The sequence below is a fragment of the Corvus moneduloides genome, chromosome 1 (assembly GCF_009650955.1).
Source record: "Corvus moneduloides isolate bCorMon1 chromosome 1, bCorMon1.pri, whole genome shotgun sequence".
Taxonomy (NCBI): domain Eukaryota; kingdom Metazoa; phylum Chordata; class Aves; order Passeriformes; family Corvidae; genus Corvus; species Corvus moneduloides.
Window position 1 is genome coordinate 15,767,488 of NC_045476.1, and position 20,672 is coordinate 15,788,159.

The 20,672-nt window shown below is 40.6% G+C and overlaps 1 protein-coding gene across 3 annotated transcripts in view; it reads right to left on the bottom strand.

Annotated features, from left to right (window-relative positions):
* CCNY (cyclin Y) overlaps positions 1–18,485 on the bottom strand; it is a 123,222-nt gene extending 104,737 nt beyond the window's left edge. The window contains exon 1 of one of the 3 annotated variants that reach the window (XM_032099830.1): positions 18,053–18,485. In XM_032099830.1, coding sequence (XP_031955721.1) covers positions 18,053–18,206 — 154 coding nt within the window. In that variant the 5' untranslated portion in view covers positions 18,207–18,485. The remainder of the gene's footprint in view (positions 1–18,052) is intronic. The other 2 variants (XM_032099838.1, XM_032099848.1) reach the window with 2 other exon arrangements.
* Between the last annotated feature and the right edge of the window lie 2,187 nt (positions 18,486–20,672).

The following is a 20,672-nucleotide window of genomic DNA, read 5'->3' on the forward strand; positions in this document are numbered from 1 at the left end:
TTTCAGTTGCAGCAAGAAGCTTCTGAAAATACATTAACTTCAAAACCGGAATATTTTAACTATTCAGAACAAGGTGGAAACAAGAACAGTCATGCAGAAAGCTGACAATTCTTTAGATGTCTATAGGGCTTTCTAAACAGCAGCCAGAATGAGGTAAGGCAGTCCAGCTGAAACAGAAAACAAGCAGCGTTCATGAGTAACAGCACATTTTCTTTTTAGCATGAAAATCTATGATGAATACATCAATAACATTTCAAGGGCAATACAATTCAAACTGGAATTACATACTAATAGTCTAAGAGCTAACTTAATCTTATGAAAATGACAGAAGACCAGCCTCCCAAAGAAAATGCTTATATAGCTTCGTTATCAGATACGGCTGAAAGGACAAACACAAACCAGAATTAACAATATTAACACCTGCTTGCAATTAATTTCTTTAATTAGAACAACATTCTTCCACTCCCTAAGACCAAAGTTAAAACAGAAGAAAGAACTGATAGTCTTGCCAAAGCAAAGACTTTAATTTTGTTAAATCTAAAAGCTTTCCGCTGCCTTTCCATCTGCCTCATTGAAATTTCAGTGTCCGTCACTGAACAACTTCCAGTTAAAAAAAGCAATACCGGGACTACTGCCAATAGTGGACTCTGACTGTTCATCCACCAATTAAATATAGCCACCTCCAGGCAGAAACACAACATGTGCTGCTGTACCTTGTCCCCGACACAGCTGCCACTGCTGCACACATCTAATGATGCCAGATAGAGAATACACCCCAGAGAACAGCACTGGGCAGGGACACTGTGCTAAAATACCCATTTTCCATATAATACTCCATGTCACGCTGTACACCTGCATTGGAGGCACTTAACAGCTGATTCTCTCTTATCTTTAGATACAAGAAATGGCAAAAAGCCAAAAGGTTGTTTACTACATGTGCAGAACACATTTATGTTTAGGAAACAAACAGAAGCGAGCATCTGAGACATCAGTGAAGTCACAGGCAGTGACTAGAAATAGGTAACTGCAAGTAATAACAGAGAGATCACAGAATAGTGTCACCTTCTATCGATTTACTTTTACATCCAGACTTTTCAAGGTAGCATCAGACTATGTAGAGACTTTCTTGCAATTTCAGTAATGACTGGAAACACCTTTAAAATGATGACAGAAGAGATACTAAAAATGGACAAGATTTCAAACGTCAGAAATTGGACTGGGTAAGGGGCAGTTTTGAAAATACTGATACAATGTAACATTTTATAGGTTTTATCCACTGTGTTCCTCATTAGCCTTCAAATCAAGATTGCACACCGACGTGTACAAAAATAAAATCTTTTTCTATTTAATTAAACCAAAACTGCCCAAGTAAAAGTATTTTCTTAATCAGTGTTCTGGACAGGCTTTAGATAAAAGCCACAAAAATTATGGTCTAGAATGTCACCTGTTAACTATCATAAACTAAATATTCTGAACACTAATCTTCTGTGAAATACAGTCTTTCAGAAGTTTTTTCTCTTCTATTGGAAATGAAGGGGAACTGAAACAGTAACACCATAAATGCATGAGCACTTGACTGTGGTTTCAAATTGCAATATTGCTTCCTCCTCGTATGTCTGTCTTGTGAAAAAGTGCAGTACGGAATTTGGTGGGAGGAGGGGTGTTAGAATCTTTTTCCTCTTAATCCATTGTTTGAGGCATCATCAGACTTGATATACACAACTCAGTGGCTAGTCCTCAACTTTAGTTTAACCTCTGACTTTTACTTATAAGCATGTAATTCTTGCAATTAGTAAAGATGCCTATACGAGCAAGTGCAGTACATTCTGGAGACACCTTTTCTAGAAGAAAACATTTCCTTTTATCCAGTAGCAATATATTTCCCAATATAAATCCACTTTTCTTTTCAGTGTATGCTAACAATGCTCTCCAATACACAGAGCAGCAAAAATGTAACTGTTAACTGAAGTTTCATGCTTCCAGTTTCTTTTCCCCTTCGCACACTGCTTAGGCAAGGAAAACCCAGACGGTGAAGCACAGCTGATGACTCCACTGCGCTCCTACCGAAGTGTAATTACAGGGCATGCAATACTCAAATCACCCCCAGCATTCTATGCAAAAAAGTTGAGGCCTAATGAAACTATAAGGCTGTCCACAGCTCCTTCAGAAATCAGAAGGCCAGGGATGAAATGCACAAATTACTGAGTTTTGGAAAGTCTGTCCTACTTCCATACCTGACTGAGAAAGATGGCCCCTTGCTCCTCCGTTTTAGTCCAAATCAAACATCAGTCTGTATGGGCATGTACCTGTGCAGCAAAGCACTAAAATCATATTTCACACTGAAAATTCAACTTGATTTGGATGTCCTTATAAAACATCTCTTTTTTTTTAAAAAACAAAATTAAGTAAACAAAAAATAATTAATATTTTTTAGCATTCTAGTCAACTCTGAGAACTTGTCACTGTGTGCTCACAAACCATCAATGTAGTCAAGGCCTTATAAAATTAAAGTGCCAACTATTTAAGGATGTCTGCTGCTCACATACCAGCACATGCCCTTCTGCCTGGGAAATACAGGCACTCCATAACAATACCACAGACAAACTTACTTTCCTGTACCAGAAGCAATCCAAATCTGACACAGAGGTTTATAAACAATGATTTTTTTTTTTTAAGGCTAGAACTATCTTCCCTTTAAAAAAAGTCACATGCAACGACAGTTCTAATTCTTGCCTCTGTCTTTTACATGTTTACAGGTATTCTCCAGTTCTGCAAAGCTCTTCTAATACAGCACAGTGCAGACGTTCCTGTGCACTTTGAGCAGTCACTACTGTCAGAGACGTTGTCTTGGCCAGCTGTGGGATTTCTCAAATTCTCTGCTACATGCTAATACAACACTTGAAGACAAGTATGTAAGGCACTTTTTGGAAGGAAGTAAATTTAAGTGAAGGCTTATTCTGCATTTGTTTTTTAACTTCACCGAGTAATCAAGTGGTTTGCCTTTCTAAAAGTCAGTCTCATTTAGTGAGTATCTTAGCGTAATATACACATAGCAAATATTCATCAGAAAACAACAGAGGCAGGAATAGACCCCTAGTCTGAGGACGGGAGGGAGAAAGAAGACCAGTTGGTCAGATACCTTTTAAATACACTTTCACTGAGAAAATATTTGAGATAGTAAAAAATCTGTCCTTTGCTAAAACCCAAGTGGCTGAAGAGGTAGAAAGGATTTTTCCAAAACTATAAATTAAATTCCAAGTAGAGACACTGCTGAACATCACTATAAAAGAGAACAGCAAGTCAAATGTATAATTTAATGCCAACTTAATCTTCAAAGGAAGACCAAAGTTGCTGATCTTGTCTTGGATACATCCCAGCCTAGTGAGCCCACCACATGCTGTTTCCCTTGTAGGTCCCACAAGGCACTTCTCAGTGTACGTCCTTCACATCTCAACAGTCAGCACAGAAGGTATTTTCAGCCAGGAGTGGTGAGAGTGAAGAACTCCTATGTGAGCCAGGAACTAAGGACCAAACCCCAAAAGGATACCCTGGTTTTGACTGCAAACAGGAAGGTTATTTTTAATCTTTTTTTTTTTTTTTTTGAGAACAAACAATAGAAGTCAAGAAGAGCTATTGTACAGTGTACAGAGGCATAAAGGAATTAGCAAAGTAAATCTTTGGCTGTTATAAGCTATTTAATTTACATGTTCCTGCAAGGAACCTATGTCCCAAGAGCTTCTACATTCACACAGAACCCTGAATTTTCTTTACCAAAAGGTTTTAGTTGTGGAGGGGTTTATATAAATGTATGTAAATATATGTACACATACATACATGCACACAAAAAAAAAAAACCAAAAAACAAAACAACCCCACAATTAAAACAAAATCTATTCTAAATCTTACAAAATTATTTTATTTTCAAGGAAGCAATCTTACTACAAGAACCAGATTAACTTTTTATTTGGTCTAAATGAGCAGAAAACCTCTCCATTTCTTTTCTTACAGGCTTCTGAAAAATTCCACACCCTGAAGGAACTGCCAAACCACAGAACTAACTTCAAGAGCTGCCTTGATACATCACCTTGGAAAATAAGGAGATAAATTTTCTTAAATGTGGTTCTATTGAATTCCCTGAGAAGGGTATTGGAGAAAGCAAATTAGGGATGCTGCAATTTCTACTACAGTCTGCAGTAACAGTGAATAGAACAATTACTTCCCCACCCATTCACTGTAAGTCTAACATGTTTCAAGGGCTTTTAATTCTCTCACAAATATTACTTGTTGACATGGAGACTGCTTTGCTTGAAAGATGCCTCCTGATATTTTTAATTCTAGCTTGCAGCATCAAGATATTGTCTTTAAAAAATAAAAATCTTCAATATCAGGGAAATAAAAGAACTTCCATTAAGGGGAAGAGGACATATTTAACTTAAAAATAAATTCTGTTCCCGAGAACAGTACTTGCAAATTATTTAATATTCCAATAATTTTCAGCTTTCTTTGTTCATATCACCAATCCTTCTATTTTTATTTCATATTTCTGATAACTAGAGAGCCAAGAACATTTCTTTACTGCAGTCTGAGCTTGAAAACATGTAAGTTACCCATTATTAATATATTATACTAATAAGCACAAGCCTGAACACAAAGTGTTGTTCATCACAACAACCTTCATTTGCAAGTAATTTCTGATTCTCCATTGTTTACTAGGTCAATGTACTACCATGGAGATGACAATGATTCCTTTTAATCAAAGGAATGAAGCCAAGGGAAATAATTAATGCTAACTACCAATGTACTGGCTATTTATTTAAAACACATTGGCATGTGCCTGGACATAGCTGCTATATATTATGATAAGGAAACTGTGACTTTTTTCTCCCATGTATTTTAAATTCCATTAAGAAAATACACTCACCCCAAGTTTAGTTATGGGACCAAAAAATGTTATCATGACTCAGTCCTGGAGAGTAACTTCCGCTAGCTATGGTAAAAAAGCTTACTTGTGGCAAAACAACAAACCCTGCCATAAAGGGATAAACAGAGACAAAAGAGAAAGATACATGAAAAATAAAGAGCGTGAAAAAAGACCATCAGATCTAAACAGCAAGATAAACAGAGGTAATGCCATTTATCAGTGGCACAAAACTATTTTCTTGAGCCAAGTCTTGGGTTTCTCTCCAAACGATACATAAATATTGTCAAATCTTACTTGAAAGATGCCACAGAGATTTTTCCAGAGATCAAACAGGTTCCTGGGTAAAATTTTATTTCCAGGTTACAGGTAGATATTACCAACTCTCTAGAAGACATCAAAAATAAAGTTTTTTCAGTGCATACCTGCCTTATTATTTTCTATCAGCTACCAAGAAAAAAGTACCTGAGTTACTTGAAGAAAGAGAACTGTAGCAAGCAATAGAAGATAATAGGACTTTTTATAAATCAGATGCAATATCCTCTTTCAACAAGTGCCCTGCTGAACACTAATAGTCTTGCAAGAGCAAGCTCCATGTTCTGAATTACTTCAAGAAGCCTTATTCTCACATGGGCCCTGGTTAGAAAATTTATCATAGCAATTAACTGTGTGAGAACAACAAGCTCAGATGCTTTAGTATCATTGCAAATATAAGTGCTTTACAGCCAGCAATGCACTTGAGTATACAGTTTGCATGCACTGCTGAACTGAAGCTTCACACTTATTTATATACTGCTGCACTCCTGCCAAGCATTTACATCAGCAGTTATCCCACCTGCCATTTGACAGTTACCTGTAACAGCTTATTTCTGGTATACCTGCATCAAAGCTATTTTACCTCAGTGAAAACCAGCATTAAAACCTCCATGTAAGAACTGACAATGACTCAAGCAAGTCAGCACATTCTCATGAGATCTAATTGCTACAAAATATAATTTTTATCACAGCTACAGCCACAGTTGACAGTGTGCTGACTTAACATGTGACATTGCCCCCAGCTTTGATTAGCACAGCATGACCAGTGTGAAGGAACTGCTGGTGGAGATGTTGGCATGGCTAGCAAGGCGAGCACCAGAAGCACTCATGACCATTTCAGCAGCCTTCTGCAAAACACTTTCTAGAAGTAGACAACAGGGCTAGAGAGCCCTTCTGACCTGCAAACTAAGACCTTCACATGGACAGGAGCCCAGACTAACAAAACCAAGAGAAGGAAGAGTACCACACATGGGCCACAACTGGGAGATGAAAACTCCCGCTAGGTCCCACGATTCCCTGGCAGGCCAGGACTGGGCTGGACTCCAGAAACCCAACAGTGACAGCACAACTGCCCTTCCTGCCCTGCCAGCCCCTCAGGGTGCTGCCTGGTCTGCTAGGTAACCCTGGCCAGAAAAGGCCAGCCACCAATCCCACTGGGCACTGCTGAGCTCAGTCGTCACACATTCCCATTCCTCCAATAGAAAGAAAACCTTTTCCAGCAAGAGAACCTCTCTTTCAATTAGGCAATGCCAAATCAGTCAGATTTGAGTCCCCTAACAGAAACCCAGAAGGTTCTTCATTTGCATGAGGAAAGAAATGCAAAAACACATGGTTAGAGAAGATTTACATACAGCTGGACACACTGAATAATGGGCAGAGTATTAATTACAAAGATGGTAATTACCAGGAAATTTCTTCCATGAAATGCAAATCTTAAGACTGCTACCAACTAAATCTCTTTTCAGGTTTTTATTCACAAGAAAGCAGTGTATATGCATTCCACACTCTTTAAAAAGAAAAAACCTACATAGCCTCACAGCCTGTTTTAAGAATTACAACTCATGCACCATGGTTTATTTGTAACCCCAAACTGTAATCCAGGACATACATTCATACAACACACATCTCCAAAAGATATGAAGAAAATTACAGAGATGAAAATGCTACTTGGAAGTCCAAAGATAAAATGCAGAAATACAGAAATCTTACCAATTTGTGGATAACCATCACACAGATCCAAGAGAACAAGGACTAACATGTAGGAGAGGGAGGAAAGCAGGAATGTGCAGCAATGCAGAAATGAAAACATGACTTAAGATATTTGTTTTAAAATCAATGTTGAAAGTTATGATGCCACCCTGGAGTCTTCACTGACCCTCTGCTAGAACAAACTGTATTGTTGTGCACCTCTCATGACTCAAAAAGAACTGCAAAACAGAAGGGGTCAAGTACGAGGTGATGAGACCAGAGACAGGATGTCTGTGTGTTGTGGGTAGAAAAAGGTTGGGCTGAGCACAGGCAAGAAGCAAGTAAGGCAGACTCTGAATGAGTGATACAAAACAAAGGGGGAGAAGGGATAAAAGCAGATAAAAATCAGTCCTGGTAAAGCAACAAGGATGGAGGAATCATTAAAAATCATTGGAGGAATGATCAAAAAGGAATATATTTATCTTTCAGCTCGAAGCTGCTTTTACAATTGTACTACCAACACGCCAAAAACCAATACATTAACTTCTTACTTCAAAAATGTTATTTTCCAATATGTTTGTTAAACATAAAATCTTAAGAACAAAGTTTTCATTCAAGACCACATGCACAAAAAAAAAAAAAAATTGGGGGCAGAATCTGCTACCTAACTGCAGCCTGTTCTTCCACCAAAGGCCAGAGGCCTAGCCTTTACTTCCCAAGCTTCCTGAAGCTCACAGATATCCCAAGGACAAAGCCACGCTGGGTTTGCATCCCAGTTATCCAGCAGCCCAGTACCAGAGGAGGCCCCGAGCTAACCTCGGCCACCAGGGGCAGGAGGACACGCAGGCACAGGGGCCGTGCCCAGGGCCTTCCATGGTGCAGGGATCACCCACTGCCAGCACCTTCCCCGGAGCACAAACGCCTGGCAGGAGTCACAGTGTCAGACAGCACCATTCCTCACTTGAATAACCACTGAGTATAGTCAGTACAAGTACACTTGCTTTTTCCCTACAGTAACAAATACATTGATATATCCATGGGAACCTGTTTTGAGATAATCAACACGAAATCAGAGACAAAAGAGCAACTGAAGTGTTCCCTTAAGTTCTCTGCTTCTTTTCTACCCACAACCACACATAATTTCACTGCTGTTTAACTGCAAATCTATATTCAAAAATTAAAACACGCAGTAAGGAGAAAAACAAAAACAACAAGAAAACCCCTACAATCAGGTATGTGAAAATATGAGAGCAGTTGTACAATATAAGTTCAGGTTCTCATGTAGTAATATAAAACCTCAGTGTTTGGATTGCATGAACTGTGACTCAAATACTTGTTACAAAAATAATTCTTTACCATAATATTTTTTAAAGAAATGTGACTTAATGTCGAGAGCTTACTTTTCACAAAACATTCATTTCCAGTCCAATTTAACTTGGCAATGTCCCCTTCACTTAAATAACCATTTTTGCCCAGGGGAAAATAGTTTCTAGATTTAGAATTTGCATCACTGGTTATATATGGAATTTTAAATTATTTTTTTGTTTCCTTTAGCTTTCAAGAACAGTATTGGTTTCTTTTTCTCCGTGAAACAACCAGTTAAATCTCTCCTACTTATTATTATTTTTATCACAGACTTGATCTCTAGGACCATCTGTTACAGGAATCCTTCCCATACCTAAACCCATGAAAAAGTACAGAAAACCCTCCATAAAATTATAACTCCAATTTCTATGTCTGACACAGAGAGAGTAACTGGATATTGTGAATGCAGGATTCTAGACACTTACCCAAGTAAATTATCCTAGAAGGAAGGAGGACATTTAGCTGCACAGAGTGTGATTTGAAAGATTAAAATACAATTGCATTTCCAAACTCTTCACACCCTTTTAGCCTCCACTGACTGACTGAATAAATGCATATGGATTTCTGCCAGCTAGGAATAGTCACAACAACCAGCTCCAACAAGGAAGTGCCACTGAGAGCTGTGCATTCGGGAGCATCAGGTGGGACTGACACACAGCTCAGAGCAGAGGCACCCGCAAAAGATCCTGTTGTTCACTCGTGAAACTGGATTTTACCTTGATGTTTATTTTACCATCTGAACTTTGAAATCTACTACATATGATTTTAACAAGAAATAGCAAATTACTAACCAGAAGAAAGCTCATAAATCTTAATTTCAGAATCTCTTTTTAAGAGCTGTTCACTCCCATGCAAATAAATCAATCACTGATTACTCTTTAAAAGTTAAAACACTAGGATTTCAAAACACATGTATGAACACCTATGTCAAGTGGTTAATTACAATCCTTATTTTAATAGTGATAGTGAACAGGGCACAGAATTTCAAATTAAAGATCATCCTCAACGTATTTTACTGAGTTTGGAGATCCAATAAATTTAAGTCTAGCTATAGCCGCAGTTGAAACTTTGCTAGCAACTAGAAATAAAATACTTTCTAATAAAATCTGAAACTGTTTTTTCCCCTAGTTACAAACAAAACGGAATAATGCTATGAATTGTTAGGCAAAATATTCTGCCACTGGACTTAATATTATGAATTTTAACTCTGTTGATTTCAGTTATATTTCTCATAAACTTAATAAAAACAAGTCCTTCAAAGTTCTCCAAAATGAAGAGAAAACAAAACAAACAGGAAAAAAAAGAGATTTTAAAGATCCCAATTCCTAATAGCTGTGGTTCTACCTCCCAAACACACAGGAGATTGCCATCCTCTAATAAGCAAACCAACCGTCTGAAAATCAAAATTTCTTTTAGGATTATATGCAGGTTCTCAATCATAACTTCTTTTTCCAACCTGTATTTCACATTGGTTATTATAACAGTGTTCTCTGAAGAGGAGAAAGTGGGGAGAGACCCACGCCAAATTAGCAGAGACTACAGTTTACTGAATGAATACTGCATATATAGCAGAGAGACAACTTTTTTCCAAGCTAGAAAAACAGATGAGATCCAAAACTCCTAACAGAAGCCTAGGAATCAAGAGATCTAATTAATTTCAAATGTTGAAAGACCTTCTTCAAGGTCTTTAGATCACTTGTATCACTTTACTGCACAACACAGCTCACAAAGTACTTCAGAGATGTCATTACTGCTTGTAAAGCTCACTGACCATAGCCTGAAAGTTTCTTTTAGCCCAAGCAGGGAAGCATGGTCTGCTATGTTCAGGATCAGCTACAATTTCCAAATTTTGGTTCTTCTAATCTAATGCAATGTCCTTCCAGAGGAAGGTCAGGAAAGAGGATAAAGAAACCACCGTATATTTAACTGTAAAATTGAGCTATTGATAAATAGCACAAAAGCATAACTGCTCCCAGTCATTCCACATACACAGCCTCATCTACTGACAACTCCTAAATGACCCCCTCCATAGAGAGCTTGCATAGAAGTGAAAAAATGTAGGATAGCAATTCAAAACATCTTTGCTGACCAAGCACGGTTTCTTTCCCATGCAGTACTACTTTCAATATCTGAAATGAATGTATTTTTTCCAGGAACAAAGATGGTAATAAGTTTCTTTTTCAGTTGGAAGCATCCATTAGGATGTCATAAAACAAATAACAACATGGCAACAAAAAGGTACTGCTTCCCAGAATGCTAATGTGCAGGGATAAAATGCAAAACAGAAACAATTTTAAGCATGCCAGTAATTCTAACTGCTAATTCTAAATCTAGAAAAGAATCCCTGTACCATCAAGTCTTGCATCTTCATTCAGTAACACTGCACCTTTATCATATCACTTTGGGTAGCCTGACTTTACAAAGCCCTGGAGTACTCTGTACTGTACTCTGTATCTTCTGTAAGTTTTGTCTCCCTAAAATCCATCTTTTAGATGCAGGAATAACTCATCAATTCCCACTGTTAATGAAATACCAACACAGCAAAGAAAAGAATCTTCTAAAATTTCAACACCCTCTCATATTGGTTTCAATACTGTTGAAAGTAAATACTTTCACTTCCCATCTGATACCTTCTAGATCTCAGCCACAGCTGTGTAAGAATCATTTTGTAGACAAAAAAAATAAGCAAGCAAAAAGTCTGAGATACAACTTTTTTTTAACTAAGGCTGGGTGGGGTTTTATTTAAAAGAAAATTACGAATCAGTAGTTGAAGGCTGACTCTTCTGATTACAGAGAGAAGAACATCACAGTGCAGACTCTCCCTCTAAGAACCACAGTGGAAAAGAGCATGTGAAATGCTACACAAGGTGGATGAAAATTCACTCTTAATTTTGCTATTCCATAACTTTGTCTGAGCATTCAACTATTGCAGTTTTCTGCAACATTTTCACACCAACAAAAACAGTAATAAAGTGCCACTCACAGCACCAAAAACATTGATGTTATTGATACTTTGTTCAAACCACCATAAGCTACAGGAGGACAGCAGAAGTTTTGCAGTGCAAACTGCACCTACTGATGGCAAAACAAAGGTAGTCCAGCAACATGGTTACAGCATTCGCCTGCCTTAAAAGAAATGGTATTAATTTCCAGTATCATTCCAAAGAAATAAAGACAGAAGTAAATCAATAGGAGTTGGACTTCCATGATCCTTGTGGGTCCCTTCCAACTCAGGATATTCTATGATTCTAACACCAGTTAACGGAAAATGTGAATTCTTGATGATCTGAGAATCTTGTCTTAGCTGAATGACTGTTGGTCTAAACACTCCTTTCCAATTTGCAGGCCCAAAATGTTGTAAGTGTGATGAGAAAGGAAAACAAAACAAAGGGGGAAAACCATTTTGTGCAAATTCTCCAACCAGCTTTCATCAGTAATTTTCCATTAATGCCAACCACAGCTCTTTAGCCAGCTTCTATACTAGTTAAGGATTAGAAGCAGGAGCTTTGGCCTGAAGACTAAGTTCTTTCTCCACCCAGTTCAGGCTACTGAGAGCTCCAAGTTTAAAACCAGTCCTCCCAGAAGCAACACAAGAGCTGATGATGCTCCTACTGCACCGGCTGAGGGGATGGGTTACGGTGGCATATAGGGCCTACAAAATCAGCAACAAAAGTTAAAGTTGAACACAGTAAAACTATCTCTGAACTTTGGTCAACTTCAACAAAAAGGTTTCAGCTCAGGAAATGAACATCCCAACAGTCCATTTCAGCAATTCTGGAATATTTGCTTTCAAAGTTGATTTGTAAGGAGACAGAACTCCTTACAAACTGTCCATTCTTCTTACAGAAGATACGGAGAAAGTAGTAACTACTCCAGTGAAGGCACCACCTCTGCATACTGCTTGCAATAGTCCATCGAAATAATAAATTGCTAGACTTAAAAGATTTATTAATGCTGGCTAGATCTTCACATACATTTCAGAGATGTATGGCACACATATTAAATATTCTGCAGGATGAAGTGAAAAAGATCACTCCATATGTCAGAATGCACACAGAAAATTACACGTTTTAAAATTTCTATTTATCCAAATTCAAAGAAATTGAAAAGAAGCAAAAGTAATGCCAATTCATTTCAACATAGAAAGCTCAGAGAAAGGCTATAGATATGTTTTCAGTTTGCAAAGTGTAATTCATATTCTTGCAAAGATGTTAAACAAGGAAGATATTTAGACCACGCCTGACATGCAGCTGGCTGGCAGGACAAAGACAAGGACGGCCATCAAGCAGTGCTAGGCACTGCTCACTTACTGCCCTTCCAGCCTCAGGACACATAGCAGAGAGCAGCTAGAAAAAGGCATTCACGGTGTCAGCTGCTGTATGGTGTCCCACCAGGACTGGTTTTTGTATCATCTGACCTGAGCAAGGCCTGAAGATGCAGTAAACATACCCTGGAGGACTGAAAAACCTTCAGTAGGCACATAAAATTAGGTAAACCAGCTATGACCACACAGTGAAGGGGTTTTCATTGCTTTTAAATACATTATTCTTATTACAAAACCCAAGGCAAAAAATATCCAAATATAAATCCAAAAATATCCAAAACAACTTAAAATACAGTAGTCCTTCCATTATATGAGACCTATAAGTTTAAGTCCTGTCATTCTGTTTCAAGTACCAATTTACCCAGCCAAGATTGTTGATCTTGTATAACTCACTTTCAAAGAAAATATTAATCAGATGGCAGTGCACAAATAGAATTTCTTAGAGATAAGTTCAGATATGACTAGTCCTAGTATGTGTGCATCTGAAGGTTTCTGCAGCTAAATATGAAAATACTGACTTCATACAGGGTGTACATTTATTGGTTTGATGTGAACAATGTAAAAATGAGGTTTTGGGAAGGCTTTGTACGACATGATGGTGCCTCTTAGGAGAAGCAGGGCACAGACAGAACAATCAGATAAGGCTGGTAACAGAAGAAAAAAGAAAGCTGTGCAGGAGGCATCATTAGCAACGTGCAATATGGGCCTAGGTTCACTGATGAAGGCCATAGCAGGCTGCATTTGTAAATTTTTGATGCAGTGGATCCTTGATACATGACCTCTGACAAATGCTTAAGTAGGTAATACCAAATACCAAAACAGTAGTACTGAAAGGCACATAGATCACCTCTGTGCTGGACTTCTGGCTAAGGGAACAAGAACATTTTTTGAATGAGAATTTTCTGTAAACCAAATAGGCTTTGTTTTTAAAGAAAGGCTATCCTTGTACAATCCACGTTTTAGCAGGAATGTCTGTGTGCAGCACACTGCATGTTTAATTTGCTTCTGAAGTGCTTATGTCTTGACTTTTGTCAAGTAGGTCAGTTACTTCACAACGTGCAACCCATCATGCCCTAGCTCTTGAAAACACCAGTACTCCCTTTAAGCAAAATTCCATTAGGTATATGGGGCAGACATTTTAAAACTTCCTTCTATTTTGCTAAAATCTCATAATTCTTATAAAACCCAGCAGACAAGAGATACACAAATACTAACTAGTCTCATGTCAGATTCTCCCTTATGGCAGTTCCAAGAAGATGGAGGGAGAAAAAATATGTAAATGAACAAATAAATGGCTTTTTAAAAAGCAGTCCATTCTTAGGAGCCTGTGCATTATGCAGCAAAAACATGATTGACCCATCATGAAAAGGGCTGAAAAGGTTTATCAGTGATGCACAGTTGCACAGAACATTATCTGAGCTAGCAATGCATGACCTAGTGACATTAGCAGTTTACAAAGAAAAAAAAAACCTGATTTTTGTGGGGTGAAGGGGAAAAAAGGGGAGGAGCTGATCATTAAGAACTGTCTTTTCTTGAAATAGCCTAGGAACTCTCCATCTAGTCTCTGTTTCAGGAACAGCCTTTTGGCCAATTTCATTGTATGGTATCAGCTTTGCTTCACACCATCATATTTGTGGTAAGATGTTCCCTTTCACCCCCTCACTACAGCTCCGTACTTGAAAAGCTGACTATAGAAATCATGCTTCAAACAGAGAAATCACATCTGAGCACATGAGCTTATGCTGCCTTTTCTCAAGTTAAGCCACCACTGGGTCTGACTGTGACTTGCTGATGTAAAGAGTAAGTGGAGTCTAGGCTATGGGTAGCCCAGCCAGTGAGGACTTACACAATGCATACACCAAGGTGCTTACACAGCTTGCACAGGCAAAAGTTTGCATCCAAATGAGATACGGAATCTGACACATAAAGCTTTTAACTATTGTTACTTATGGCTGCCATTAACTGCTGTAAAAGAATCTTGACAGCAAATAGGTAGATGTAGGAATCTACAAGTTTTGAATCCACTGCCATAATTTTCTTAAAGTAAACTTCTAAATGTGAAGCACTGAGAAATGTGGAAGCTCAGCCTAAGTAATAAATCATCAAAACCAGAAGGTAACGTCTGTACGTTACAGTTACCCTCTTCCTCAACAGAGGAAAACATAAAAAATCTGTTAGGTGTTCTTCATTATCATGGGTCTGTACAAACTAACAATAAAACAAATAAAAAAGCATTCAGAAACAAACAAAAGCAAAGCATTCTGGTGACCGCACAATATTCAGAGAGGCAATTTTGCACATGTGGATTTTTCTAGAAGTCCACTACCTTCTTAGAAATTTGAGGGGAAGAAAAAAGAGGAAAAAAGGTAAATTCAACTTTACTATTCTCCAGAACAAGTCACTTGATAAATACCTCCTAATCAAAACTCTTTCAAAATTCCCCTTTTCTTTCAGATGCCAATTTATAAACAGTTGTAAAATATTACAGAAATTGAGATTTTTCTGGCAAGGTACCAGTGATGTAGAGATATTTTGTTATAAAAAACCAATTCCTACTGAAAAATAATTCCTCCACCTGTTCCTTAAAACACTACTAGTGGATTGTGTATGGAACTTGAATTAGAGAAGACAATTCAAAAGCATGATTTTGAAGGCAGATTTGATGAACATTTCCTTAGGGAGTACATAAGACAGGCAGATGTCAAACAGTTCCACTAGTACTAAAATTTCCAGTTAAATCACTCTCTGAGGTTTGACATCCCTCTCTCTTTTTCTTTCTCCCTTTCATACTGCCAGAAAGAGGGCCTGTAACAGTGAAAACCATGCATCTCTTAAAAGCTTAAAATAGCCCACAGCTGATTTAATGGTTCTAAAAGTTCTTGATTTATTAAAGCAGATTTACCCACTTCAAAAAGTAAAATATTTCCTGAACTTCCATCAATATGAGCATGAAAACAACTTCCACACAAAACACAGTAACTCAGACACTACATGACATGGTCTTTACAGTTCCTAAAGGTACCACTGACAAACTAAACGACTGTTAGAGACATGAATTTGCACTTTGAGACCTGTCACTGACACATATACCCAAGCAGGATGGAAGGGCTCTCACTTGAAGAACAGTGAGAAATAAATTTGAAGTGTCAGAAATGTCTCCTTTCAGTGCATTAGTCTCAGTCATCATTTATTTAATTTTTAAAAAAAGTACATTTGGCAACACTACCAATTTAAGAAACCTTATGACTTGCAGGAACACTAAGGAATAAACATCCAGCATTCTCTTCACAACTCAGATAACCAGACTATTGTTCTTTCATTGTAAAATGGTAAAAATATCATCAGAGTTTTCTACTGTGAAGGGGTTTTCCCACCCCAGTGTCTCACCCACCAACATCTGTATACCATACAACCTCAAACGATCTAACAACAAAAACATAATAGCTAGTCTAATATGAAATAACATTTCAGAAACAGAATCATCCTATTACATTTAATAGTCATCATCTTTAACCAAGAGACCTTCAGTGAGCATGACTCCAGGGTAACAGACCTGCAACAAAGCACACTTCAAAAAGTTGTTTTACCCCAGTCTGTCCCATTGTTTTGCACGTACAGACATTTATTACCCATCGGTCTCCCCAATGAAAACTTACTTCTCAGACTCTATCCATAAAAAGGGTCAAGAGTAGAGTAAAGCATAAAAAGGAAACCCAAAACTCTTCTTTTTCAAATTTGAAGACAGCTTGCCCATTTGAAACTGTGGCATTGCACCGACAATGGCCCCAGACAAAAACCAACAAAACGTAAAAATAAATAATGTATGAGGTATTTTCTGTGTTCTAAAAACAGGTTACAGCTCTAGCCTTGAAACATGCCACAGTTTAAAGGAGAAGAGAGACAGAACACACATGTACCTTGACCCAACAAATGAAACAACCAACCAATAAAGATTTTCTGGGTTTTTTTGCAAATAACTACTAAGATGCAGGAACTTACCTGCATTACATGCACGTGTAATGTGCAAACACACATGCACTTACTATTTCCATCAAAGCCTTTCTTCCCATCCATAAAAAAAAAAAAGGCACACCAAGAACAAGGCACAAAACCCACACATCTCTGACCAAAAACTTCACTGCAGCCTGTGTTGTTGTAGATGGAGAAATCCGTGCCATCAGAGAGAGCTGCATCCTGCTACACTGTACACCACTGATGCTGTAAGAATTAATCATTCACAGATCAACAATTGGTTCTTTCACCTCTCTGGCTTTCTCAGATCAGATCATTATGTATTTTTTCCACCTACTGATCCTGTTAGACTCAATTTTTCAACTGCATGTAGCAAAGACATCTGAAAAACATTCCTATTTCTAGAATGCACCTCACTGAAAGAAACTAGTGAGGGTACATATGCTTCCACGGGCTTCACAACTTTACCAGTGTCAAAAAGTGACTGAACATTGAATTCTGTACTAAAATCACAATCTAATAAACTGTGAAAAAATGTGGAAGGCAAACTGAAGGGCACCAAAGTCCTTCTTTCTGGCTTTCTACCAAAGGCAGTTCATGTGAACAAATCCATGAGATAGCTGACCTTTTAGCAAGTAAAGTTTTAGGACTAAATACTTCAGCTAATCAAAAACTAAATTACACATATACATTAACTCAACCCACATCTTTAAAATAAAGCTGTATTCTGGCGAGCCAGAACGGCACCACATTCAGTCACGACTAAACCAACAGGAACATGGCTTTTTTAATACCTCTGCAGAGAAAGAGAGAGCGAGGCAGTATTCATGATGAGTACTGTACTTCATCATGACAGTAACGGAAGAAAAAGTCACTGGAAGAGAAGGTTGTCATGGGAAGCATTTCTCCCACTTTTATCGCTGGCAGGGTTTGTCCTTTAAACGCTCACCCCTGCAGAGGCCTGGCAGGTGACATCCCGGCAGGTGACGTGAGCTCGGCACAGCCAGCCCTGCCAAGGGCGAGGGACACTCCCCTGGGCCACAGCCGAGCCCCAGGTGTATGAGCCCGCCGGGACTGACCGTAATATCACCTCACGACGTTCTGAAGGGCGAAGGGTCTCGGCAGCGCAGACCCGGGGCTAAAAAACTGCACCCTGCCAGAGGATGCGGCGCGGCGCGGGGGGAGGATGCTCCCAGCCCCCGCTAGAAGGGTCCCGCACAGCACTCCCCGGGGACATGAGCAGCTCTGGAGGCGGAATGTACCGCGGTATCCCCGTGAGCCCCGCGGGGGCGGGCACGGGGACCGGCACCGTCCGTGGCAGCGCGGAGGGACGCGGTGCCGGGACAGCGGGACCGGCCGGACCGGCCCCACCCGCGGGGGAGCCGCCGGGGCAGAGCCGTGCCCGCCGCAGGGAGTGGAGGGGAGGGGAAGGGATGCAGCGGCTCCCCGGGGCGCCCGCCCGCGCTCACCGTCGATGTTCTCCCGGTCGCTGATGTGCTGCAGGTTGCAGCCCGTGTCCTCCCGGCTCAGCTCGGCCTCGGGGCGGTAGGACTCCAGCCGAGAGTGGGCATTCCGGCGCAGCTTGGGGCTGGAGGAGACGCAGCAGGACGTGGTGTTCCCCATCTTCTCTGCCCGGCCCCGGCCCGGCCCGGCCCGGCTCGGGGAGGAGGCGAGGGGCGGCCGGTCAGCGGGGGTGGCGGGAAGCCATGGGCGGCAGCGGCGACAAGAGGCAGCGGCGGCGGGGGAGGAGGCGGCGGCTGCGGCGCCCTGCGGCTGCACTCGCCGGCGGTTCCCCCCGGCGGCTCATCCGCGGAGGCGGCCCCACAGAGCGGCCCGCCGGCGTGGGCTGCCGCAGCTAAGCCGCCCTCCTCCGCGGGCGGGCAGCGCGGGGCCCGCCGGGGCACAGCCCCATCCTCCCCCGCCCCCGCGCAGCCGCCGGGCCCGCTCCGCGCACGCACCCACGCGGCAGCACCGCAGCCTCCGCGGCAGCGACACCGCAGCAGCAGCAGCGGCGGCAGCAGCAGCCGCCCCGGGCGGCCCCCGCGAACCGGTTCCGGTTCAAGCGGGCGGTGACGCCTCCCGCCGGGCGGGCTGCGGGAGCGGCCGCCCCGGCAGCCACTGGCGGAGCCCCCCTGAGCCGCGGCCCCTGGGTCTCCGGCCCTCCTTGCTCGAGCGTCTCGCACACGGACACTCTCCCACAATCCAGGAGCTCAGCACGCTGGTGCCGGAGGGAGCGGGGGCGGCAGCCGCTGCCTCCCCGCGGGGCCCGGCCAGGCTGAGGCCGCACTGCTGGCCCGGGGGCTCCTCGGGGACCCTCCGTGCTCGTGTCCGCAGCAGGGACCCCGCGGGAGGCCCGATCCAGGCCGGAGCCCGAGCCCGGCCCGGCCCCGCACCTGCCCCGCCGTGAGGGGCCCGCATGCGGTAGGAAATAGTCACTGGTGTCCCAGAGCTTTGTAGGGACTGCACGAATTCTCTGAAAACTTGTTAAGCTTTCCTGTAGACTGACGGTTCCAAAGATAACAGGCCACAGAGAAATGAGAGGGTGTAAAGTGCCCCTTTGTACGCTTCCACGTGTTCAGGGCTTTCCCAGTCAAAATCCTTTTTGCCATATTCAATGTAATGCTAAAGATGGGGATAGTTTTCATTAGTCTTCTTTGTTGGTATTTTTTTCTTTAAATCTTTGTAATCGAAGTAAATTTCTTGACTGCTGGAGATCTGAGTCATGGTAGTTGAATGGGTACACTCATAATTTGATAACAGAAAAGCACTTTTATGTATTTATAAAAGATGCTTTGACTTACAGCCCTGTGTCCAGGGAGCCATTATTTATTCTATCAGGCATCTCATGATATCTGATGTTTTCACAAGATCTGCTCAAGTCAGATGACTACATGAAAGACTTAAAAGTTTCTATCCTACTTTTTTTTTTCAGATCACACATTGCAAAGAAAAAGTAATTTTAATTTTCAACTACCTTTTGAATGTTTATTGATGAAAATGTACTCTAGTGGGGTACAAAGAATTAAGAAGAAAGAAAAAGAATGTGAGGTTTTTACAAAATAAAACTGTTTTGGGGATGTCTTCTGTAACTAATTTTGTGATACTCCCCTCCCCAAGCATGGATGGGCAGCAGAGTTGGAGTTACATCATCCCTTTGTGTTTGAGTAACTCAAGATAAATTAAGGATAGGTTTACATCTTTTTTATATTTGTGTATTCAGTAGTTTGCATCCAGACAAAAGGAAATTAAATTTTTGCTGAGCTCTGGTTTAGAAACGCTATCTAGGAGGATGTCATGCTAACTAGTGCCTTCCACCACCATGTCATCACTTGCTGAGGGCACCTCAGCTCCTCCACTGGAGCTCACCCTGCTCTCCAGCTGAGCCTGAGCCTCTGCCCAGCTCACCCTTCTGCTCAGACCAAGCCTGATCTTAATCTGGCAGCAGGGTACATTAAATCTCAAATGGGCATAAGCAACGATCAGAAAATCTAAACACAATTTTTTAAGAATCAGATCATCTCAGTATATATACAACAGAACAGTAAGATGTTACTGAAACACCTGGCTTACCACACCATTCAAGAGAGCCTCAAGCTAGTGAGATCTCTCTGGAAGAATTATCTGACCTGCCCTGTTAAATTCCACCTCCCTGTAGGATATGTACTTAATTTACATACTCATTTTTGGCCTCTAGCCTCCTGGCATGACTACTCCTAGGGCACCAGTGCCATTGGCTTTTAAGTACTTTTTGGGTAATGCTAACTGGCCAACTGTGTTGCCTTGCTGTATCAATCCCACTAGATTTTTGCATAAACATTTCACGACCTCTAAATATTTAGAAACTTGTTACAGCTGTAAATCTATTGTAGCAAAGACTTAGACAAAACTTGCAGTTTATACTTACTCCACAGTTTTCATAAACTTTGAAAAAAAACAGGCCACATAATGATGGAGATGAGTTAAGTATGAAGTTTGGTTCTCTAAATATATAAGTAGAACTTAAAAAGACATGTTTTCTTTATTAGAAATGAATGATTTAAACTTTGCTTTTTATTTAAAGCTAATATTCTAAAACTAAACTTTTTAATT